Raw genomic sequence first — 27,048 nt, forward strand, 5'->3', positions numbered from 1 at the left:
CCCATTTATCACTACCTGGGGCTGGAGGAAACACTCGCGTCAGAGTGAAAAACAGGCAGACCTCTCCAACTGGAAAGCAGACATGAATGAGCCAAGCCCAGAGCTGAAGTTGCAGTCAAGGCTGTAGCGAAACCGGTTGGAACCCTCCATCATGGTCTACATAGGAACAATGCTTACTAAAGAAAAATCTGGGAAGCCACTGAACATACTTAGCAAATTCACAACAGTATCTATCACTGTACAACAATAATCTTGACTCAGAACTTCAGGAAATGCCAATATCACAAAAAGAATCAATCATTTAGAAAATAAGCCTTGTAATATCAAACAACTTCAGCTGCCAAGTAAATCCTGGGGAGTATTTTAAACATGCCCTTCACAGGGTTCACTGGAAATAAACTAGCTGGCCTGGTTGCCCAAGAGTATGCCCTGATATTGTTTTAAATTGAAATTGAAAATAGGGTCACTGTCTACAGGCACTGGCACACAATACTTTTTCCATGTGTACCCTTATAGCTGCTAAAAAGCAAACCGAAGAAGCAAAGACACCACCAAGTCTGCTAACTCTAGTCATTCTCCAGCCCCTGGCCTCTCTCAACCATAACTTTGCATCTGATAGTTACAACTGCCATTTCTATAAAGAATGGCACATTGCTTGTCTCCTAATTGTGTGTGGACCTTTTGTTAGTAGCACACATGTTAACCACTGCACTAAATAAAATAATAAAATAAGGCCAGGGCACTGTGGCTCACGGCTGTAATCCTAGCACTCTGGGAGGCCAAGGCGGGAGAATCGCCTGAGGTCAGGAATTGGAGACCAGCCTGAGCTAGAGACCCAGCCCCCCACCCCTGTCTCTGATAAAAATAAAAAAAAATTAGCCAATCATAGTGGCACGTGCCTGTAGTCCCAGCTACTTGGGAAGCTGAGGCAGGAGGATCACTTGAGCCCAGGAGTTTGAGGTTGCTGTGAGCTAGGCTGATGCTGTGGCACTCTAGCCGGGCAACAGAGTGAGACTTTGTCTGAAAAAAAAAAATTAAAAATTAAAAAAATAAAATAAAATAAAATAGAAATGGCCATAAGAATCCCAAAGTTTGTTAGAGTTACCAGGTTTACAAAAATAAATTGATGTTTTTGATCTCTGAGACATTTTTAAACTTTGATAACTTGGAAATAAAATAATTCTTAACTCACAGAAAGAATTACATGAGCTAGAATTTTGTCATCAAACCAAGTGAATTTTAATGGTTCGTTATATAAAAATTAACATTTGAAATGAAACAAGAAGGTTGAACAGCATAGCGGATGGAAGCATCCAGAAAACATATGGAAGGGGATATTTGTGAGTACAAAGTCGATAAAATATATCCTCATTCTAATTCTACAGAGAGCCTAGTGACCCGCCCAGACATGGAATTTGCCCTGGGAAGCCGGTGTCCTAGTCACGTAAACAACAGAAAACTTAATGAAGGAAGACTGCTTCAGAGGAACACATAGTTTCTTTTCACTCTGTGAACAGTAACCATCACTTTTTTGAAATAAATGCAAATATAATATTTACAAGAGGTAAATAATTCTGACAGTGATTATTCACCTTTTTACCAAAAAAAACACAACCCTCTAATTATGTCATAAATGTTCACACTTATTTTCTGATGTTTACAATAAAAACATCATTTCACTTAAATGCTGTCTCATAGTAAATTCCTTCAAAATTAGTATTCAGAAATCCTTTTATGACATGATGCTCTGGTCACGTAAAGTTACAAGACATAGAGCTCACGATGTCACCACCATTTCTTCAAAGGCCATCTGGTTAAGACTCTACCTTCTGCAGTTCACCTTATTAACAAAGGTGTTTGAATCAATCTAGGGGTCAAGGAAGAGGATTAATTCTATGAAAATCTCCAGACAGGGTTTCCCTGAATCCACAATGTGAGGCCAGTTTCCCAGGAGATAGATGTAACTCCTAGTAAAGTTTTGGTCTGAGGGAAGCAACATTCCCTCAAGCTGGCTTTAAGGAAAAGGGAGAGATTAGTGCACAGTGACAGAGGTAACTCACAGAATGCAAGGGCAGAAGGTTCAACTCAGCCTCCCTGGGGACTGGAAGAGGGAACAAGAGCCTGTTCTCTCCCTGTGCCCAGCCCGCCTTGCTCTTCTCTGCCCGACTTCCTCTGCTCTGCCTCTCCAGGGCACAGCGCCCCAGCCATCCTTGCATGCCCACTAAGCTCCCAGGAAATGATCTACTGGGCCCAGCTGGGATCAAGTGTCCACCCTGTTCCAAATAGCTTTAACCTGGGGGAGGTCCAGGGTCCATTCTTTGGGGGCAGAAATATGTTGGACAGACATTCCAAAAAATGTCTGGTACTATCTCTAGTAAGAGTCTATATACATAATGGTGAGTCTGCCATCAGGGAGACATATTGCTAAAATATCTCTGGTCAGGTTTTCTACTTAGACTTGTGCAAATTATTTTTATTGGAAAATGTTTCCTATTCCCTCTATATTTGGAGAGACTTGTGATAATTTTCCCTACCATCTACTTGAGAATCCAACAATTTTCACATAGTCACAATGAAGAAGCATGTTTGTGGCATTTGGGGTTTTTTGGCTCAAAAAATGTCAGGAATGGAGTGTCCTTCTGACAAGCCGGGTAGAATTTTACATCCTATTACCAACAGTCTTCCATTTCTCACTATCCACCTAACACAGAGTTTGCAACTTCAATAGCTTTGAGGAAACCACCACTACTGGCCAATAACTGACATGAAATTCCAAGTTGGAAAGATTCACTCCTTTCCTCCAAAAACAATGAGGGAAAAGATCCAAACAATTATGAGGAAAGACTAACTATAGTTTACACCATAGCAGTGTTGTCTTTTCCACTTTTGGAAAGACTTAAACATTTATTGAACATCTATTATATTCCACACACTGTGCTTTTCCTGTTGCATACATAAGATTATTCTATCCTTACAGCAACCCTGAAATTTTGTGCATTGGAAAAACTCTCTGAGCCTCAGAAATATTAAATCATTTGCTCAAAAACACAGAAGTGGAATCTAAACCTGATCGTTCCTGACCCAAGGCTTATGCTGTTTCTCTTACGAGTACTAACAGCTGGTATTTACTGAGTACTTCCAGTGTGCCAAGTTCAGTCCCGGTGCTTCCCATCTCCTCACTTACGTGATAGGTGGAGGAACTTGCTACCGTGAGCTCCATTTTGCAGGTGTGGAAAGGGACACACAAAGACGTTAAGTACTTGCCCAAATTCACACAGCCTGTAAACCGTGGGGCAGAGCTCAGAGCACAGACGATCCAGCTACGCTTCACGTCACGTTGCCTCCACTGAAGAATCTGATCTGTGGCTAGCACGTGTCCCTTCTTGGTGATCACTGTCACTGTTAACATGCCTCAACTGTCCCTGAGAGCAGCCATGATTCCATCACAAGTTCCAACTGAAACTGAGTCAAAACTGCATCGCTTGCCTTTTCACCACAGCCACGGAGAACCGAAATGACAACGTGGATAGCCCGGATTTCCCAAGTCTTTCATTCTCGCTAAAACTACTTTTTCCTGACAGCCCCTGAGGATTCAAGGCATCAAGATATGCTAAGGATGTTGTGAGTGAGGAAAATCCCTTTTCATTTCTGTGCGTGTAGGGGTGGGTGTGTGTGTGTGTGTGTGTTTGGGGGGGCACAGTATCAGAGAATATTGGTAACTGTTTTCTAAGAATGCTCTTTTTCTTACCACCCCTTTTAAGTATATTTAATGCCGGGAGACTTTTAATGGACTATATTCCTCTAGCATCCCTCTTTTCCCCCTGCTAGCTGCATTAAAAGTCTTCCCATTTCAAATCACTACAGTGCGACTGGCTTAGATAATGTACTGTCATCCACACCTCATACATCGTGTCCAGGGGACGCACCTTACCGTAAGCGTCAGTTCAATTGCAGCGAGCTGGCGTCGGGCCGTGACCTGTGGGGGCCCCAGTGGCCATTTATTGTAAACTATAGCTTGTGGGTGATGCTAATGAAGTTCCTCAAAAAGCCACATTTGCATGGCTTCACATTTTGCTGTGTCCCCTTAAAAATTGCTAATAAAAGACTAGCAAAGTGCTCTTTATTATTAATTTCTTCCCTCATTTTCTTCATCTCTTTCTGTAGAGGGCAAACCATTTCTATTCATCCCACTGCAACATATCCCTTTGTGACCACCAAAAACCAAGCAACCCCACCCCCCAAAAATTGTAAAAACAAATGTAACTGCTTCCAGATTTGGAGCTTTCTATGCAAACTGTTGATGACATTCACAAAGCTGGGAAGGAACTGCAATAGCACTGTGCTTCTGAAAAGATGAAGCCAATTTCAGAATTCAATTTTCAAAAGGAAATGCCATGTTTATTTCATGTCAGCCTCTGCTTCAGATCAGAACAACAACAACAAAAAAAAACCGAACAAAGCAAAACCGTTGCTCTGGCTGGTTATTTCCAAGCAAAGCAGAGGGCAGATGGAAAGCCATTCAGCGGCGGTGGCTCCTTGTCTTGTCTACCTCCAGTCACTTCGGAAGCAGCTGAGCAAAGCTTAACCCCCGTTGAATGAGAATTAACACACACACACACAAACACACACACATCCAAATGTCTATATAAATAACACTATTTTAAAAACACAGACCGGGCTGCCACACAGACAGGTGATCTGGCGGCCCTAGCAGTCTGGATGCACCGGGCTGGCTGCCCAGTTTGGCAAAGACCCTGCCTTCTCTCCCCTCTCCACTGTCCTGTAGTGACAACACAGCACACAGTCGTGGTTGTGCACGTGACTCTGAAGCCCAACACAATCTCTCATTAAGGTGGAAAGATATCTAGAAGTCAGCCCGTGGTATTTTGTAGATTTAGAATCAACCTTTGGAGTATGAATGTGTGCATGTGTGTAAAAAGAGAAAATCATCTGGCCGGGCGCGGTGGCTCACGCCTGTAATCCTAGCACTCTGGGAGGCCGAGGTGGGTGGATCGCTCGAGGTCAGGGGTTTGAGACCAGCCTGAGCAAGAGCGAGACCCCGTCTCTACTAAAAACAGAAAGAAATTAGCTGGCCAACTAAAATATATATAGAAAAAATTAGCCGGGCATGGTGGCGCATGCCTGTAGTCCCAGCTACTCGGGAGGCTGAGGCAGAAGGATCACTTAAGTCCAAGAGTTTGAGGTTGCTGTGAGCTAGGCTGACGCCACGGCACTCACTCTAGCCAGGACAACAAAGCGACACTCTGTCTCACAAAAAAAAAAAGAGAGAGAAAATCATCTATGTTGTTGCATCTACTTACACTTACATTTACATATGTACATTATTTTTTCCTGCTACCAGCATACATGTGGAATTAATGAATGAAGAAAAGCATACACACACATATGTATATACCAAACACAGGGAGAGGGAATGTAGATACACTACAGATATCACATATGAAATATATCAATGATTCATAGAGATTCTGATAAAGATTTGTACAGGGGAAAAAGATGTAATAGGATTTTGAGATGAGTTTCTTTCCCCTATATTCAGATTTATTGCCAAAGACCGTTTTTCTCATTGCTACCTGGTGAAAACAGTTTGAGTGTTGCCTCTGCTGGTCTTCACCAGATGCAAAAAGAACACAAGCACTGACCCGTCACATCTCTTTGTGCTCAGCTCTCCTGGTGGCCTGTGCAAGTTCCAATAATTCCCCTGCCAACTGCTGCATATGCAGATCATACAGAGCCGAGTGCCCAGGGGAGTGTGGGGATGTGAGGCTTGGTTAGTGCTGTGGTTACGGGGTCACACCTTATCGTCCCTGTGCACAGTCTATCCCACGAGTATGGGCGTCAACACGACTGGGCACTGGCTGTAGCCAATCTATTTCTACGCTGTATTGTTATGGATCAAAAATGGCCTTGTTCCCCTATTCCCTCCATTTTCCAACTGAAAAAGGAAAGGAACTGATAAGCCTGAGCTCAATTTGTTCTGGCAATTATTGCAAAGTTCCTACTGTGAGGGGGGCCCTGCCTGTTGGTGCGGAATGACACGCAGCCATCCAGGGTCCGGACAAAAGGAGACCCTGCTTTTTTCCAAGTGTATTCAGCCATGTAGAGACATATTGGCCGAGATGCCTGCCCATTCACGTCTTAATGGGAAAAAGAGAGAGACAAGAACCTGGAAAGAAAAAAAAAGGACAATGTACGATTATCAAGTGACACTAGATAGGGAAGGGATAAAAACAAAACGTGAACTTGGTGAAGAGGGAGAAAGGAAACAATTTTCACCACAGAACAGTAAATCACTGATATAATGTGACTATATATGTTTGAGTACTACCCACCTAAATTATGCTTTTATTACAGACAGAGGTCTCTATGATGATACTGAAATGTGAAATTGAAGAAAGTTATGCTTGGAGGTTGGATTATATGAGCCTCCTTCTTCTATCTTCTCTCTCTTTCTCTTTCTCTTTACTAAGGCACAGCTGCACATTAATTCAACCAAATGAAACTGTTAGGATGAAATACCACAGAGATGCATTCTAAAGTGTAATTTCTCTGAAACAAGTATGTAACTTGATTAAAAAACCAAAGTACCAGTCAAAAGGTGAAAGAAATATATTACATATGATGAAAAAGAGGTCATTTAAGAAAAGGCTGAAATAGCACTTCTTTTTGAAATGGCATATGGAGACTTTTATAACAGTGGGAAAAAGGTGACTTTTTCGTAATACTTGTCCTTATTCTCTGCTCGTGAACAGAAGGGAAATGTTTGTAGATAAGGTCACTTTAAATTCTAGGCCATAGCACATGTTGCTCTCTGTAGCCAAATGCCCTCATCTGTCCCCCTTTCAACTATATTTGATGATAATTCTGCCCATTCCGACTCTCCTGTCTACTAGGAAAGCAGTTGACAAGAGGTAATGTCAGAGTTAGGTCTATGACATACCATATATTATTTCTCCCAGCAAATAAGTGAGTCAGTGTCACTTATTTCAAAGGATAAGTAATGAAATGAACAGGAGGAAATTAAGTTAATTTTCAAATCTGTTATTAGTTGCTTCTCTCTACTCATAATGGAAATAGAAATTACACATTCAATAACAACATGCATTTTTTTCCATTATGGAGAATGGTTTATTTAACGGAGGAATCATTAGAGAATGAACCCTCCGGCTTCATGGAACTTCACATATAGAAGTAAAAAGGAAAAGTTTAAGATATAAAATATACTGTAAAATTATTGGGGAAAATAAACTACAATCCCCAATGAAATTACCTCTTCTGGCAATTAAGAGCCCTTTTGTTGGAGCATTTATAGCCTCAGGCAAACTCAACAAACCCATTCCTGGCTGCCAGTAATGACAGATTTCTTAGGGAGTATTATTTAATTAACAATAATTTGAAAGAGCAGCTCAGCTGAGAGAGATACTACATTTACTCACTGGAAACACTAAGCAATGGTAAGTGAAAAAGGCGTGCTATTTATTAGCCTTCCAATCATTATCTTTTGTTTCTGAAATGCATAAGTAGCTGATAGGTATTTGCCACTAGATCTTTGCAGCTATCTGTGAGGCCAACATGTCCAAAGAACTTTAGCTCTTATTGTGGGAGGCTGCAAACAGTCCTTTGCCATTTGATTCTGTTAAGAAATCCCCCAGGGCCTCAAATGTTCAGGGCCAGCATTCTTTGTCCTTCCCCCCTCCTGACAAGGGCAACTGCCAGCTCCCCTTCCTTGTATAGCAGCGGCTCCCTCCCACCTCCATACATCATTTGCTGCTAATCACCTAACATAAGTGATGCCTTTTGTTCTCACTCCCTTCCCAAGTGGCTTTGGGCTGCATCAGCGACTTGGGGGCTGGCTGGGTCTTGCTTCCCCCAGAGACATGCTCAGACCCCATGGCACAGGCAGCCGGGAAGGAAAACCTACTCCCCTCAAAGTTACTGGACTCAATTCCTTACATCCAATGGCCTCCTTTAGAGCTGATTATAATTTAAAGACCAATTTCAAACTGGCAAAAGGAGGACCACTTTAAATTGTTCTGACATACAGTGGGAGCTGGCAGCAGGAAGGGAACTCCACAACCCAAGTGGCAAGCTTTCAGGGGGGAAAATGCAAAAATAGCACACTCCGTGGAAGAAAGAGAAAAGTAAGTTATAAAACTTTTCATCTCGTCTGTTATTTCTGTAACATGTCTTCACAAAATGTTCAAGATTGGTCAATGGAATAGAAAGATTGTCTTGGGAAATGAACGTGTCAATTTAGTTCCTGTGGGAGCCTAACAAAGCCATCTGAGAAAGTAATTTTAAATTGCTATTGGGTGGCTGTTAATTGTAGTCACTAGTGCCCATTAAAATTCCTGCTAACAGAAAATCTTTATCTTGACCTGATTTGTGATAAACTTAGAAATGAGCAGTTGATGTGGAACATGGTTATTAAGCAAAACAAGTTTCTTTCGTGGCTTCTGAAAAGACAAATCTGAAATCTCAACCAGTTAGGTCATGCTTGTGGTTTGGGAGTAGGTTAGGATGGGGTGAATAGAGAGCACTTGCTTCCACAGTGGATTAAGATTGATTGCAGGAGCAAAAGATTTTTCTCTTTGATTCTTTGGAGTCCAAAGTAGCTTTCACTCACATAATATCAAAGGCATCTGATTAAACACATCTCCCAGCAGGACTTTATCATAAGGCATACTTTATTATGAACAGTATAATCAGATTGATGGGATACGGCATCAGGTAGTGAAAGTGTTGTTTTGAAACAACTTGTGGAAATACATTTTTATCTCTTTCTTTACTCCTAATTTGATGCTATTAACCAATTCTATTATTTGAATTAACTATTAAGATTGGAATCAGTTTGACCTATCAGTATATATTCCCCATTAATAAGGCTTTCTTTTTAGCCTCCTTCTTTAACCTTTCTTTACTTTTAGTGCTTTAAAGAGAAACATTTGCAAAATCTTTTTCCTTAATATGAATCAGAGCACATGGCTTGGTTCCTGTTAAACTATTCTTAGCTTTACAGTAGAAGAACAACTAGTAAAGTTTATATGAGTTTCTTTTAATGATTCTTCACTGTATAGGAAAGGTGAAAGGAATCATACAAAAAAGAAACAGTAAATTAAATATTGCAAAAGACACACAAGAGCATTTTCCATCCCAAAAAAACTCAAATTCCTTTACCGACATAGAAAAGAAACATAAATGAATTTTAACTGCTAATGCAGTTTCCACTAGAAACATTTGAACACTTTTGTGGCACCATTATATGGTATTTAAACATCAGAAAGAAGGGAAAATGTCAGCATAAAAGCAGGAGAGGCTGACAGTAATTCCCAAATAACAACAATTTTTCCAGACAGCAGAGCTAACGACCCTGTCTTGCCACAAGTGCTACCTGAGATCAATCAAGGGGTCATAAAAATATTTTTTTGCTGACACTTTACAGCCAGTAAGAGTAGAAATAGCTAGAATCAAGCATCATCATCAATTGATTGCACTTGGGAAGGACAGCTAGTTCTTTTCACCGTATGCTTGTAAATGCAACATTTCTCTTAGGCAAAAATGAGTGAAATGTTATAAATGCTTGTTACTATGTAAAAGCAGCATTTTAAGATATCATTGATTTCTAGGGTTTGTAAAAGACCTTAAAGCCTTCCATCTCCCACCTTTGGCAGGTCTTCCTTCCTGCAGTCCCCTGTCCCTACCATCACTCTCTACCCCAAAAAGGGCAGATTTCTTAATCTCCCTAAGCAACTTGTCCCAGTTTATAAACTGCACTGTCAAGAAACCGATCACTGTTTAAATCTCTTCTGCTACTGATTAAGGAAGGCTGTGTTCCCTGTTCCCGGTTCCTAAGAGACGATCATCTTCTGTGAAGATGAATTTTAAAAATGTGTATGTTGTTATGAGCTGCACTTTGACCTTTTCTCCCCTTGCCTTCAAGGTTTCCTTTCCTCATGTACTTAGATTTCATCTTTAAGGCTCTGTGGACTCCTCTGAACCTGCTCCAAGTTTCAAGCCATCCTCACTCCCCAAACCCCCTTTTGATTGTAGTAGCTCTGAGAAACTGACAAGTTCTGGAGAGGATCCCAGTCCCACCTGCCGGTTCCTCAGGATTCTACTCTTTAATATTGCCACTCGAGTGCCAAGATTCTCTTCAAGATGAGAACGTTATATTGCTGACTCGTCGTTCATTTTTTATTTAATTCTGTTCCAAATCTTATTAAATTCCTGCTTGGTGCTGACACCGTGCTAACTCTGAGGATACGGAGGTGACAGGTGCTGTCCTCAGAGAATTCACAGGCTGGTGGAGAAAGCAAACCATGGGGCTGTGCTGACCTCATGGACAAAGTGGCATGGGCACAGAAGACAGGCCTGGGAACCAATAAATGCCCCCTGAAAGAGAGGCTGCTTAGCAAAGAAGGGCCTGGAAAAGGGCTTTGTGTTGGAACAAAAACATGAAGGTGCTAAAATACAGCACCTACAGTTTATTGGAGGGACCAAAAATGCAAGGGGAACAGGGACAGATGAGACGGAATGGTAGCGGGGGAGCCATATCATGTAAGTCCTTAATGTCATGCCAAGGAGTTTAGATTTTATCAGTTAAGAAAAGCAGAGCCATTAGAAAACTTTCAGTAGGTGAGTGGTCTGATAAGACCACTCTGGCAGATAACAGGAGAGGAGATTAGATCGGGGAGCGCCCGTGAGAAGGCTGCCTAGTGCTAAAGACACGAAATTTACAACTGCCTGAACTACGGCCATGGCAGCAGGAATGGAGAGGAAAAACAGATTTGAGACTTAGAAGATAGCATTGGTAGAATTTGACAGGTCTAAGTAACCAGATATCAGGGGGTGGGGATGGAAGAGATTTTACACTGACTTGGAAGGATAGCTAGATTTCAACTTGCATAGCTGGAAGTGCGATTTTTCAAGCTAGATTAAGCAGAGCCAGGGAGGGCCCACAACGAAAGAAAATTAGGACTGAAATTGGAAATAAATTATATTCACTGTGACTTACCAATCTTATATTTGTTCAATGAGTTTCTCATTTCCAGGGGTACTAGGTTTTATTTTATTCATCATCAGTGTACCTCCTAATACTTCTCCAGCGATCCCTTGTCTAAGGCCAAGCCACATACTTCACTACCATCACTTTTACTTGTTCCATTTTGGAAAAATCTCAATGCTTAGTGATCATGACTTTAGACAGCCTTAAAAGTATAAATGAATATTAAATGCTTCATACAGAACTTACGCCTATATAATTCTACTTGTTATTGCACTACAGTTGAAAATGATCCATTGATAACAATAACAGTCACTCAGTACTGAACAGTCAGAACATTTTGTGATTTGTCATGCCTGAATTGACATAGTCAAAAGTTTTTATGTATAGCTTGCACAGAACTCCCTCCTTTAGAGACAACCATCTCAGTCACAACATAAGTAGAAATTAGACCAGTCTGAAAAAACTTATTCTGTTTTTTCTTTTTTAATCAAAAAATAGGCATTTCCCCCACCGCCTTCTAAATGCAAGAACTTGCCTTTTTGTCCTTGACAGGAATTGGCTCTTTGCTATTCTAAGATTACCGAAGTTCTTGAACATTAAACTCAGTGGCCCTGGATGGCCCGATTGGTATTCCAGGTGTGGCAGACTGTAATTTCTAAGGAAGGCCACAACAGTATTTCCCATCCCACTGGCTCTTCTGGAGACTTGCAGCACCTGTTAAAAAGTGGAGTCTAATTCCTTTCACCTTGGACGTGTGTGTACTTAGGAGTGCCTCATAACCTATCGAAAGCAGCAGAAGTGAAGTGAAGGGAATTCTGAGGCTAGCTCCCGACAGGTGAAACACTGTGCTTTGAGAACAGGAGCACTCACACCACAGCCCTGATTCCAACTGCCCTTCCAGGCCCAAAGTAGCGCATGTGGAAATCGCACATAAAGTGCTAAATGAGCCCGTATGGAGAGACAGAGATGCCCGGCAGCCCCCAGTTGCACCAGACCCCAGCTGTCCCAGTTCTAGCCACTGCAAACACCTGAGAAATCCCACACCAGAACCACCCAGCCAAGACATGTCCAAATTCCAGCCCCAAAGAAAACCACAAAAATTAATAAAATGACTTGTTTTAAGCTACTGCGTTTTGAGGTGATTTGTTTCATAAAAATAGCTAGCCAGAAAATAGGACTTAGTGCCAAAATGATCCATTCCAAGGTCAAATGATGGAAGACCAGCGGATCGGATCCCCCTTCCCTCACTGCATGAGAATACAGTTGCAGCCCTTCATGCATGCCTCAGTCTAGTTGGTGACCTCGATGTCAAAACTAGGCTGGATTCCAAGGTGCCTGACATGGCTGAGAGGATTCTGACTCAAACAGTTCTCACCCCTGATGAAGTGCTGGTCACTTCTGGGATCCACAATGGCTCCACTTTGCTTGGAAGAACCTAGTTTGGGACCAGTTTGTGTTGGGACATTTGGAAATCTTTTTTTTAATATGTAAATTCCCTATTAACAAAGTTCTTGGATAGAACTTTCCAAGAAGAATATAAATTTAAGTATATATTCAGTGATCCTATCAGAAGCTGATGGGACTAGACTTTGGGGGGCAGAAAGATATGTAATGTGTTCAGAGTCCACATTGAGACCACCTCATACACTTGCTTGAAAAATAGTTCCAGTTACTGAACTAGAGATCCTTACCGAAGAATCAGTAGGAGATAAAATACACCCCCCCAAAATGAAGACATTTAACCAATCCTTGCCCCATGATTTTTTTTTCTAGGATATAATTAGAGGCAGGTTGAATAAGCCCTTGTTTTTTCATGCATGTTGCCTAATTTTCACACATGAAAATATAATTTCTAATAATTATTTAATCAAATCTAACATTTTCCTTTATTACCTTTGATAATACTTTGGGATTATTATCCCAACCCAGTATTATAAAAAAATATTCACCTACATGTTATCTTAGTAGTTATTTTGTTTTCCACGTGTTCTACTAACCTGCATGGTTTAATTTTTTCCATTTGATTATTCAATGCATGAGGACTAAATGGTGGATGGTGAAGTACAGAGATACAGACTATTTTTCACCCACAGTTAACCAACTTACTGAAGAAGTCTTTCTTGCCAAATGTGTAATACAGATTAAGGTGGAGATTAATAACGGGGAAATAGTAAAAAGGAAAGGGGGAAGTAAGAAGATAGCTGAGCCTAGCAATTTCACAGTAGATCTTGAAAAAGCTTTAGAACTTCTAAAACCTAAAAGAACATAGTTCTGAAAATCCCTACACTAAAGTATTTCCACTTCCTTGATCCTCTGAAACCACAATTGAAAGATATACCACAAATATAATAGTTGCAAGCTTTGGAGGGAAAAGAAGCACTAATATGTAAGTATGTATGCTGATATAAGATGCATTCTTTTTTTTTTTTTTACAATTTTTAGAAACTGATGTTTATTTTCTGTCACCCTTGTTTCCATCTTGTTTAAGAATTTATGGAAGAACAGCTTGAGACCACTCAGAACACTTAAAAGTAAAAAAAAAAGTTCTAAAACATATAAAATATATTCACTCAATCTGTTTGGAGGCTGTCTTTTATATTCAACTTTTCAGGATTTATTTTTCTTATTTGAATTTGCTTTTAAATTTTTGAATCAGTTTTTATTTATTAAAAATATTTACATAGGTCAAAAAAAAAAAAAAAAGATGGCACCAAAAGACTTATAATAAAAGGAAAAGCAATACCTTGCCCCAATCTCAAAACCCAATTTTGTCTGGCTTCACAATCCATTCTTTGATTAAACATATTTGATACCCAAATTTTAAGTCTTAATTTTAGATAGCAAACTTGCCTTTGCCAGAAATTCTTCTTCCTATGAATCAATCTTTACAGTCCAGGGAAAACTACAGGATTATCCTACCTTCTTAAAATTCTGCACAAGGGCAAAGTCCTATGAGAAAACACTGAGCAGCAATTACTTGCAACTTCTTATCAAAGAAGAACATTAGCTGAAGAATTACATTTTAAACACATGCTTTTTTAAATGAATAAGCACACATTTAATTCAATTATAAATGTCTCATAAGATGAGGAATTAGTGAGCATGTGGAACAACTCTCAAAAATCAAAATTGACCATTCTTGTCTAACCGTAGTCAGAGAAATTGCCCATGGACTGGGCTGTAGTTTCATTAGCTTGATTAAAAGTGAAAACTGGAGGAAAGGTAAAGTAGGTCAAAAACTTCCTGCCTCCTTGAGGATTAAAACATTTACTAGATACTAAGTATGGGTGAAAGGATCAGAAAGAATCTATTTGCCAGCCTTGGAGGGTATGGAAAGAAAGACAGGGCACCCTCAACTGCAAAAATTGATTATGATGAGAATGAAAAGCAAAGAGGAATTGGGCATGAAATCTAGAGAAAGGATTTCTGAAGTGGAAATGCCTTTATTCATGACCTGAGCTATGGAATTGATAGCTAGAGGGTCATGGTATATCCAGGTGGCACACGGCAGGTTTTATTATGGGACTGACCAGGTTTTTCAAAGCTAGCTCTTAATTATATAATTCAAGTTCTCTACCACTTTTTTGCTCTACTCCTCTCACCCACACACACACACACACACACACACACACACACACACACATCCCTACCCTTATATAAAACTAGATATTGTTCCTAAATGTCAACTGAGCCTCCCTACACCTTGCCCTCACCCACATCCACCCCACAGTTCCATTTATGAACTTTGCAGTCCCATTTATAATACAGCACTCCCTCGAATAGACCAGTTTGGCTGTGGGAAGGAAAGGGAGAGCAAGAAGGAGTGGTGGGAAGCAAAGATTTCAGAGAACTGACAACAGCTTGAGTGAGCACTATTAAAAGCTGAATATTTAGGCTCAGGATTTCCACAGTTTTTGAAGAACTTGGTGGAGAAGGAATTCATAGAAAAATAAATAACCAAACTTAGAAAAAGCAAGAGTGATGACCACTTTTTCTAAGAAATCTCTGTGGAAATTAAATATTCTTTATTTTTCTTCTTCTGTCCAATTTAAAAAGTTATAGTAATAATAATATTGTAATTCCTCAATTCTACGCACACCATCAATTTATTAACAGCTTCTTTGAGGGATGAGCAAAGCACACTACAAGCACATTAAATAAGTACACCCTGATATTAAGACACATCCCATTTCAGAAATGTTAAGTTGCCAGGAGTGGGCAGGAGGGGGGTTGTTGTGAATCAGGTGAGGCTCGAGGTAGGGGAATGGAAGTGAAAGTGCAACTCAAAATCCAGGCAATCCAATACCTGGACTACCTCTTCTGGCTCTGTCAAGAGGTGATTGCTACCATAGATGGGTTGGCTTTGGGTAGGCTGATGTGTTGATGGCCACAAAAGAGCAATGGAGCTTCCACTCACCTAATGACTGCCCAGTAGGAAACTGAGATGTATGGAACCTTCAAAGTAAATGAAAATGACTTCCAGTCAGAGATCCATCTCAGCTTTCAGTACACAAAACCATTCTACATACATCCTTTCCAAAACAAATCCCCAGTGACAGATTTTGGTCAGTAGCATAGATGTAATGCAAACAAACCCAGAAATGTTGAAAGTTTATTTGCAGGGACATGGAAAATGTTTTCTTTATGGAATTCCACAATGGGAATATTGTTATCTGTGAACTGTACATATTCAAATTCATGATCATCATATGAACTTTTCACTCTTAGACTCATGACCACCTGTGCTATTCATTCCCTGGGCGTTCTGTGCTCTATACCAGAAGATTTTGACTTCTAAGTAAAATGAATTTGTTTATATTTCTCAAGAGAGAGCCTTGATTGGGAGATTGAAAAACATTATGACATTGAGTTGTATTCTGATTTAATGTTGATGTACCTTATGGTGCACTGTCATGTTTCATTGTAATATCTAAGATCGCCATAAAGTCATTCTTTTCTTTTAAGTGCATTTTGGAGGCTCTTATTATAAGTAAAAGTGATAGCTTAAGAAGTTTAGCTGCTTAAAACCATGACACCACTGTGTACATTTACCTCCATAAAGGCATTTGGCCACATCAAAACCTTAAAATACCCCCTCTTCATATGGGGAGTCATTAGTGGAGCCGACTGAGCACTTCTACAGAGAGATCACGTGAGCTTTGCTGAGTAGTACTTCCATCAACCATGAAAAGCTCAGGAAAACTAGAACGATGAGGAAAGAAATCAGAGGAAGACCATAAAAGCCCAGTTCATTTCAAGGAGAAAGCAGTAACCATCCCTCCCCGCTACATTTTAAATATCACAATGAATTTAAGTAACAAAATAAACAATTCACTGAGAGCACACTTTATGTACAACTTTAATTTCTTCCTACTGTGTTCATTACCAAGCTGTTTGCTTTCTATAGGGAGGATGGGGGGAAAAACTTTTAAAAGACTCATTTAACACAGAAGTCAATTTTCACTAATGTATTCTTCACGTGGCATATGTAGTCTTCCAAAGCAATCTATATATACGAATACACATATATCTGTATCTTCTTTTATAAGAACAACAGCAATTAGATTAGCCCATCCCCAAGCACATTATTGCTATTCATATCCTGTAGGGAAAAAACATGAATATGAGAACCATATTATTTATAATAATTGCGAACTGGTTAGTATTTCTGATAGAACTGTTTTGTATAAAAACAGCTCTAATTGTGAAAAGAATAATGCTACTGTTGTATAACTCAGCTTTTACCTTCTAAAAAGTTAGGCAGAGAGTGTTTTTTATGCATTCCGCCCTAAGGAAGCAAAAATAAAATGCTTTCCATCAACTGTCACTATCAAGTTATTTAAGACAATCTTAAGAGAGTTGACAGGCACTGCCATCTTGGTTACTTCGGGTTTCTAAAGGGGAATCTGAGAGGGTACTATGAGCTTTTACAGGATCACCAAGGGGTCCACAGGATCACAACACCCCAAAGCCACTTTCGTACGTGTGCAGTGAAAGAGAAGAAAATGAGAACTTTGCACTAGTGTGTAGGAGGCCAAAGTGGGCAAGAGAGGGAGAGATGAAAGCAGAAGCCACGGAACCACCTACAAAATATTCATCACAAAGCTTCCAACGAATGCTTTTTTCCTTGAGCTCCTCAGATCATGCCTTTAGGTAAAAATAAGGGGTTTTAATTGGCAAGAATGCATTCCTACTTTGCAAGACATGGGAGAACATAAAGGGAACTACTTAAAATCCCTCAAATTTCATTCTGTCCATAAAATTTAGCCAGTGGAAGCAGGATAGGGGACATCTGCACACCTGACACACACGTGCACACACACCCTTAGATCCAAAGCAAGCTGCTAAAACTAGCCAAGAAAATAATCAGCATGTGTGCTTAGGCAAAATGTACATATATGAAACCCAGACAGTAAAGGAAATACATTAAATAGAATACATATGTATATATTGAGTTCTACCTTTGATAAGTGCAATTCATGAAAGAATTTTCTCTACTGTTGAGTTATCTAATAACTAGTCCTTCATTAAATTTCCTTTGATGGAAAAACAGTGTTTGATTATCAGGGAAGTAGGCTAAGCCAGAATCTGCTACCAAACAGTACTTATTGCAAATGTGAGATATGAGAAATAATATACATTATAAGCCCTTTCAGAATTTGGTCCCAAAGGTGCCCATGAAATAAATATATGTTGCAGCCTCAGCTCCATCATTTTTACACATGATGCAGGTAATTTATGTGACTGTTCAAATGTCAGTTGGTAACTTAGTCATTTACAGAGCATTTTCGTCTGCGTTATCCCATCAGATTCTCATCATAGTCCAGTGAGGTAGGTGGGAGAATTGCTGTCCCTGCTTAACAGATAAGGAAACTAAAGTTCATAGAACAAGTCAGAGGTAATGAAGATGGAACCAGGAACCAAACTGTCTCTTAGTCTAGTGCTCTTTGAGAAATTATAGATATGTTTGTGTCTTACAATATACGGAATATTCCCTTTGTGGTTTACCAATCACAGTATTCTGGCAGTAGCTTTATTGGGCACTGCCCTTTAGTCCACTTTCTAGGTCCTAAATCAGCACAGCTATCTCTCATCAATCTTTTTCATCAACTCATCTCCTGGGTTAAGATTCCTTCTTCCAGAACATCTCCCCTCACACAGGGATCAGAGAAACATGAGCAGGGTTTCTGTCGACCGGTCCAAAGAGAGAGGGAACAGCTAATATTTGGTAGCTCACGTTTCAGCAGCACCACTGTTCTTTGTTAGCAAACCCATCACCCTCAGTGAGGCGCACCTGGCCTGCTGCTGCTTAACAGTCAATCTGCCTTTCGAGCTGGAGCTCGTAAGAAGCACAGCCTCCCATTCTAAAAAGTTCTATAGTCTCCCTAAGGTTTTTCCTTTTTATAAGTTCTCATTGAAGTGATTTCCTATACAGAAATGAAATAACATATTGTATGAAATGATTATAAGATTTCTTAAAAATTCTTTCATACATTTCAATAGTCAGTGTTTGAGAGGAAGCCCAAACCAGTTCTGATACTGACAGGTGGAAGGTGGTAACTGAGTTAGCATCCATGCATCCACTTTAAACCACCTGTATAAATGAAGCATTATTTAGTTGCACAGATCTGCACTCTCCAAATACACACATTTGTTCTGAGAAGATGACGGTAGTTCTTCAAATAGCAGTGAAAATATAATATTGAGCCCACAGAAGACAGTTTGGTTGTTTTGACAGAGTGACTTGAGTATTATGCCATCTCATTAAACCGAGCCATGTAAGGGAAGCAAAGGTTGATGAGGTCACAGCCAATGTGTGAGGTCACCAGCTAAATCTGACTTCATAGCAACAAAAGGAATTTGACTGATGAAAATGTATGCCAGGGTAGAAGTTAATATCCCTTTGCCTAAATGACTCTTTCAGGTCAAGAAAGGAAATGTGTTGGCTAAACTCCCTTGGCTTGCTCACAGTGTCATGTGACTAATAGCACTTTAAAGTCTGTTGTGAAGGATATAATGATTAACTGACCATTCACATCCTAGAAAGGTCACATTAGCGGCCCCTATCAGCGCTTCAGAGCCAAAGCAGTAGAGTGTGAAACTTGAATTCCACCATCAGCTCAGAGAATGATTACAATCAGAAGTGATCCATGGCTGCTTATAAATGAAGTCCAAGGTTTCTAGCATTATCAATAACAAGACTAGGCACAAGATAATTGTGGATGGCAAAAAAAGAAAGTTTGATTTCGCTACTTTTTTTAATAAACTAAGAAAAGCAATTGGGCTAATGGAAATATTAGTTATTAGCTGTAAATTTTGGAAATGAATGCTATTTTTAAGAGTTTAGGAGGCTGTCTGATCATAAATATTTCAAAGAGCACACTATTAATTCAAGCCAATCAATAATACAGCATAACCCTCCAGCTAAGTTACCATTGAGAAGAAATTTATTCACCAATTTTATTCCCACTGAATCCATACCCAAAGGTTTGGGATTGATTATAGCAAGATACGTTGTCTTCTTTTTATCAAAACATTATTTATTACTCCAACATTTCTAAAGCAATAACCTGCTATGACAAATTCTTTAATTCATTGAGTAGAAAACTGAATATTTACTGACATTTCTTGAAAACTTGCAACCAGCCTGCAGGGAAGAATTTGACATCATCACACTGTGTTTTCCTTAACTTGACAGGAAGTCAACTTCAAGCAGATTGACTTGAACCAGGATCTCATTTGGGAAGCATAAGTGGCCAACAAACTGTGTTTTTGTTTTTTTTTTAATTATTATTATTTGGAAAATACTCAAGTTTCAGTAGCTTATCATCCTGAACTTTCTGAAAACCTGGCAATCCCATGTGGACTTCTGGTAGAATGAGCAATGCAAAGAGCTGGCTTGGACTTGGCATGTCCTTGTACTTCTGGGGGCTGATGGACCTAACAACCTCCGTTCTCTCGAGCACCCCAACACCGCCAGGCGAGTTAGAAGCCCTCCTGTCAGACAAGCCACAGTCACATCAGCGGACCAAGAGGAGCTGGGTTTGGAACCAGTTTTTCGTTCTGGAAGAGTACACGGGGACCGACCCTTTGTACGTCGGCAAGGTAAGAGGTGCCAAGGAGGGGACCTACTTGGTGTCAGGGTATCAGATATCGGAGTTGGATGTGACTATGGATTGGATGTGACTATGGATTGAATGTGACTGCTCACCCAGCCTGTGTCTGAGGTCTGGGAAAAATACGAACTAGCGGCATGTTACTTGACACCTAGCTAAAATACAACTTTTGCTTTGTCAGGTATCAGTCAGAAAGAAAAGATTTCTCTCCTTCTCTATGTCTCTGTTCTGAGTGGGAAAAACTTGAAATTAGGATTTAGAGGAAAAGCCTCTGACCCTGCAAGAGCCATTCGAGTCCCAGAAGAGCAGCAGCAGCAGCCTCCCAGGAGTGACAGGATGGGGAAGAGAGAAACTGAGAAATGCAGAGGGGGGAGTACAGATTTTTTTTGCTTTTTATTTTTCATAGCGTTTCCACAGGTATTGCCTGAGGCCCAAATTTAATGAAAAAAAAAAGGATCAAACATTTTTCATTTCAGAAGATCCTAGCCTGTGCTTTAGGGTAGTTGGAGACAATCAATGAATATATTTATAAACTTTATACTCAAGTTCCCTTGATTTAATCTATCATCATTTCATTTTTAATCCTGGCTTTCTCCTGTGTTTACTTTATTTGGATGTTAATCAGAGATCATTTTGTGAAAGCAACCAAGTGAGAATGGGAGACACGGAACTAATTAGAAAATAAATAATTCATTCAAATGATAACTTAAACATTTGTGTAGTGCAGAGGCTGAGGGCATGGGTTTTACATGCAGACACATGTGGGTTCAAAGCCCAGCCCCGCCAGTTAGTTCCAGAGTGACAGGTCGCCAAGCCCCAACAGGCTGTTCTTCCGCAAATGGTGAATGGGGGGAATAAGAGACCTGCTACTTCTCAAGAGTTGCCTACACAAGCTCTTCTCTTAACACCCACTCCTTGACCCAGTTACCTGCCTTGTGTGCCCAGCACTGCCTTGAAGCTGCGTTTTCCACCACTCCTCAGGGCCTCCCTACCATCCAACCCACTGGCCTCGGTGTATGACACCTCCCAGTCACAGCCCTGCCCTGTTCCTCCTCTTGACTCACTCTCCTATCTTGGCATCACAACCATCACAATCCCTGCTGTTCCTTTTTTCCCAGCCTCATTTGCCTATCTTCTCTCTCCACCTCACCCCAGGTTTTGGGGGCTTACCAGCCTCACCCTGGCCCCTTCTCCACCCATACTCATTCCCTGGGTGGACTCACCATCCCTGTGATTTTAAATACCATCTATTGCCAAGAAATGCAAAACCTCCGTCTCTGGCTTAGACCACTCATCCAAGCTTTCAGACTTATAAATCCTACGGCATATGTGATGTCATCACGTTTTTGACTCTTGAGGTTTTCAAATGTAGCATGTCTCGTGATGAACTCATTTTTCCTGCTGAACCTGGTCTGCCCTGGTCTTCCCTAGCTTAGCATTGCCATCACTCAAAATTCCCAAAAGCAGAGACCCTGGGGGTCATTCTTCCCTTTCCCTGCCTCCACATTCTCTCCATCTGCCAATACTCTTAGTCCTAAGCCAAAATAAACCCCAAGCCCTTCATTTCCCTTATCTCTGTTATCTCTCACTTGGGCAAATATGTAGCCTCCCAATCAGTCCCTTCATCTGCCCCCCACACTTCCTTCTAATCTATTCCCCACCATGATCTTTTCAAAAATTACATCAGATCAGGTCACTCTCGTACATGAGTCTTCTCAGCGTCTTCACTCTGTGTGTTGAACCCTCCAAATGCCACCCGCAGCTTACAAGGCCATCCCTGCCAACTGGTGTCCAAACACATCCACGCTATTCTCTCCCTCACTCTCATGTTCCAGAGACACGGCCTTCGGGCAGTTCCTACAACTTGCCAAGCGTCACCTCCATGTCCCCCCATAATGAAATGTGCTTCCCCTGGCTTCCTTCATGGTCAACACCCCTTTACCCTTTAGGGCTCACTCTGAATCTGAGCCTTCCTTGGCTATTCTCTAAGGCAAGCCCCTCTCTTAGACTCTCACCACCATTATTTTTTCACAGCTCTAACCACAACCTACCATATTTATTTTTTTATTTACGTGTTTATCGCCTGAAGCCCCTGACTAGACTAGAAGCTCAATGAGAACAAGGACCTTGCTCCCATTTCATCCGCAAGGCCTAACACAGTACCTCTCATAGAAGGTGCTCAAAACCATATTTAATTAATGAATAGATGAATACCTCATGGTGTAGTAAGGATTAAATAAGCTATCACATGTAAAGCACTTTGCACAGTACTTGGTCCAGATTAAGACTTTAATCATCATTATCCCATAGTAGTAAATAGAAGTAACAGTAGCAATAGTAGTAACAGTACTGGCAATGGTAGTAATAGTACCAGTAGTACAAGGAGCTCACTGTGAGAATTTAGCAGCTCAGTAATGCATACCTAATGCAGCTGCAAATCCTTTGGAACTCAAAACCTGTGAATTTTCTTTGCCTTCTCCTTTCATTGTCTCCTTTATCCTTCGTGTACAATCAGTCACCACATCTGTCCAGTATTTCCGTGCCAGTTTCTCTCGGACTCACCTTTTCCCCTCCAGGCTCCGTCATTACCGGCCCCTCTGTTCTCCGTGATTAGATTAACTAAGCCCGAGCTGCCTGTCGCCCTGTGGAGAGGTCTTCCCATCCCTCCTCCAGGGCTCAGGACGTTTATCTCCCTGAAGCACCCTTTCCTCTGATTAAGAAAGCATTGGAGCTCTCGAATGCTTATCAGAGCTCCTACCATATAGTTCAAGGGCTTCCTCTTCCCTCATCCAGCCCCGTCTCACAAGTTCTCAAATCAGGTCTTCATCCCTCCCAATCAAGCTGAATCTGCTTACTGGCCCCGACACCCACACCACGTTTGTCCCTACTCCAGAAGTGTGCCCATGCTTCTGCCCTGCCTAGGACATGCGGTCACCTCCTCTCTTCAACCACATTCAGATTCCTCAGGGTTCCAGGTAAAAGCAACTTCTGTACCTCCTCCATCTGCTCAGAATTCCAAAGACTTCTAGCTTCTCCGTATTTGTAAAACGTTTCTCCCAAATAGACATATAATACACGGCTACTGCCAAAATAAGTTTAAGCAAAGAATATGTTTGTATTCAGTAATTGCTTTGTGTGCCTGTACAATTTAGGGCTCTCCTCCCTCCTCCCAAGGGTAGAAACTGAGACGCCCCTCCCTAACCTCATTTACACCCCCCTGATACTGAGTAGCTAGCACAGAACTGGCCACACAGAGGTGCAGAAAGATGAGGGTTTCATTGGACTACCACAGTACTATGTGTCAGTCACATTCACGTAAGTGTTATAATGTAATCATTGTAATAATACTGTGAGGTAAGTATAATTAACCCAGGGAACCAGGCTCAAAGGGGTTATATGCATTGCCCAAAGTTACGCCATGGGTAGCAGGTAAATCCAGGTAGAGATATCCATCACTTACACAGAAGCCATAGGCTTTCCTTTTTATTAACCCGCATGTGGCCGGTGGCTTTAGACTTAGCCCTGAGGACACACAGAAGAGTCAGTGGTGTTAAAGTGGGATCAGGAATCCACCTGAGCCTGACTGCATCCCGATCCCTTCATCTCTGACGTTGGGGAATACTTAGCTGTGTCGCACTCTCTAGTACTCACGATTAGTGTACACCCTTTCCTAATCACCCCAACCCAGGATGTAGGACACCGTGCATCGCAAAGGTCATTTGATCCAATCAGCACACCAGCATCCAGGGAAGGGTTACCCTGCATTGATCTGTTACCTCCACACGAAGATGATAGTTACATATTCACTTACCCAGGCACTTTTCCCCTCCCCCCGTACTGTCTTTTGAAAGAGAATTCCTCTACCTTTCATTCTCTTTACCCCAGGGGCATTCTGCTTGTCACCTTGAGCTCTGGAAGATGTCTGTTTAGAGAGCCTGCCAGAGTATTTGCTTATTTCAGAAAGGAGTATGGCAACAATTATCAGCTGTAATTGGTATGGCCTTATAAAATCCACACTGGGCTTTCCAGGGACAAGGCAGTGTCGTGTTAAAGCTAGATTATATTGACATATGCAAAGAGGGGGGCGCAGAGAGCTTGTGCTTGTGCACGAATCTGTGGGTCCAAGTCATGCCGAGGTTAACAACTACACGGAAGCTGTCTAACCGCAAATCGTAAGCGCTTGTGGCATTCCTGGAACTACTCAAGGCACTCTGAAAGATGACAAAAGGAGGGAAACTCACCCTTGTTTTCAAAATCCTAAGTCAACTAAGTTTTTTCAGATTCTGCACGCACTTCCATCATTCACTACTCCCTTGGCTGAAGATCTTAAAGACTAAAGAATTATTAGGATAAGTGAGATATTCACCTGTCTTATTCGGTCTTAGAGATTTTGGGGGGAAAAAAACTGTTTTCCCAAGATGTATTATACATAACTATGTGCTGCCAACTGCACTCAGAAGCTCCTTACCTTCCTCCAAATAACTAGTGCTCAGTCAGTGTAGTTGAATTAAATATGGATAAATATAAAGCACATTTTTATTACACTGCCAATTTGCTGAGTGACTTGGAGAAAAGCTGTTAATGTCTCTTCTTTGCAATTTTCGAAACCAAATGTGTATTCTACGGCTGGTAAAGCAGAATATTAAATGTGCACTGCTGCGTAGGTTATTAAGCTAGTGTCTCCCAGCTCTTTACTCACCTTCCCATACTCTGTGATGCTGGGCTGGGACTCTCCAAACCACCATTTCTCCTTTTCCAACCGGGTCTACTCCCTGTTAGGTAATGCCCATAGAATGTACCAGAAGTAGACGAGGAGGCAGGAGGAGGGAGAAAGGACTTGCTCCTTTTACCTTCCAGCCTCATCATGCCCCCTCAGAAATACCAGCATCACTGGGCAGCAGCCCCTTCTCAGAGCCCTGAGTCCCAGGTCTCAGGACAGGGGACAGGGCACCCCAGCCCCGGGGGCAGCACTCCCTCCTCGGAGGCCACAGGCCCAGCCTCGAGGGGCAGCCCCTCCAAACATTCACATGCCAGGAGCCCCAACCTCTGCCCTCTGTTGCCCCAGCCAAAGGGGCCTTGGCTGTTTCTCCCTGGAGTTGTTCTCTCTCTGATAGCTGAGTATTTCTTTTATGCCTTTCAGTCCTCCGTATTAAAGTCTGTTGAAATAATGTGTGGGTTTTGTTCCAACTAGATCTCAAACTGATACAGTTATATTCTTCAGAAATCAGTTGTATGTAGGCAGGTCCTGGCCCCTGCATAGCTGATAGCGTCCTGCTTCCCAGTGGCTGTCTCTCCCTCCTTCTCCCGTCTCCCCTCCCGCACACGCACACACACAGACGCGCTCAGAAGCTACCTGAAAGATGCTTGCTAGCCCTTTCACAATGAACGTAGCACTGCTCCACAAACAGCTTTAGCCCTACCCCTGTACCCTTCTCCCAGTAAAATCCCACTGAGCACGCACTACATGTCAGGACCCCCCCTAAGATGACAATCACGTGGCCTCTGCCCTCAAGGAACTCACAGGCCAGAGAGTTCCTCAAATTCTTCTCCCAACACAGATGAAAGCAAAGAAAACAGACCCGAACTTCAGGCCAGACTCTGTGTGACACCAGCCAGGAACCTCAGGAACCACGGTCACCCCTTCAGCAGCAGAGTGTGGCTTCTGTGATTTGTTAAGCACTCCCCACGAGCATGTACCCCTGGCCTGTGATGATCACACATGTGCTTAGTTTTTTAAGGTTCACAGGACAAAATTTTTTAGATGACAAATAGATCACCTCAAAATAGTCCTGGGTATGTCCTTCATGTCAGCTTCTATTTCCCCTAAAAATAATCTGCTATGCCCTAAATTAACCTATTTCATTCTAAGTCCTATGCCACATGTCTCAAAATTATGATACATATGTATATATTATATATATGTAAACACACAGACACACATAGTTTTATATGTATATATAATTTTAATTTAAAGCACATCCTGAGATCCTTGTCCTTCTCCTCCCAATTTCATTCCTCTGCCTGGGAACACAGTTCTAAATGGAATAGATTTCCATTTCTTTGTACCTAGTTCCAAATAAAATGCCTTTCTATTCCACACAATAATAGCTGGACACCTCTACTTTTTTTTAACGGCATAAGTAGAAGATTTGGATTGTACAAAAAAAAAGAACGGAAGAAAGAAAAAGAATGATAGTAGTGTATACGGAATGAGGAAATGTGAGAATTTCATATTCTAAATAGAATACTTTAAGTAAAAAATAAAATCCACAGCTATTTTTTTCAGTCAATTTTTTTCTCTTATTTCCCTTCTCTAGATAAGGCACAACTGAGTTTCTCCAGGCAGCAAAACCGTTGCCTGCATGATTTGGCCGTGAGTCAATCTGAGATCAGCTCAAAGCCAGCCACAACCTCCCAACCCATCCCTGTCTGAGGATGTTGTGAATACATTTTCAGGAGTCTTGTTGGTGTCCCTGCCATTTAATCCTCAGAGTTAACACTGTCCCAGCCATGCTTCAGGCAGCCTTCTGCAGCTTTTACCATTGGACTACGCACAACAAAAAAGCCAACAGGTTGTTTTTGCCTTCTCTGCTGCACTCCAGGAGGTTTGAAGGGAGCAGAGAAGAGCTGGGTTTGTTAATGCCCTTTTCTCTATGCAAGTATGTCATCATCGTAATTGGTCCCATTTATAGCATTCCTATTATGGGAAAGTACTGTGCTTTACATACATTAATCTCTAATGATCCCAACAACCCTTCAGAGTAATTATTAGTGTTCTTCTCCACATTTATAATATGAGGAAATTAACAGTTATAAACATAAAATAATTTAGCAAGGGCCCTCAATTTATAACTGGTATAGACAGTGTTCGGGCCAGATATATTGGCTTCCCCATCTTTAAAACTA

General features: G+C 41.2%; 1 protein-coding gene across 1 annotated transcript in view; it reads left to right on the forward strand.

Annotated features, from left to right (window-relative positions):
- CDH20 (cadherin 20) overlaps window positions 1-27,048 on the forward strand; it is a 177,570-nt gene that overhangs the window by 116,441 nt on the left and 34,081 nt on the right. The window contains exon 2 of the mRNA XM_045527604.1: window positions 19,725-20,131. Within this exon, the coding sequence (XP_045383560.1) occupies window positions 19,886-20,131 (246 nt within the window). The 5' untranslated portion in view covers window positions 19,725-19,885. The remainder of the gene's footprint in view (window positions 1-19,724; window positions 20,132-27,048) is intronic.

The sequence above is a fragment of the Lemur catta genome, chromosome 16 (genome assembly GCF_020740605.2).
Source record: "Lemur catta isolate mLemCat1 chromosome 16, mLemCat1.pri, whole genome shotgun sequence".
NCBI classification, from domain to species: domain Eukaryota; kingdom Metazoa; phylum Chordata; class Mammalia; order Primates; family Lemuridae; genus Lemur; species Lemur catta.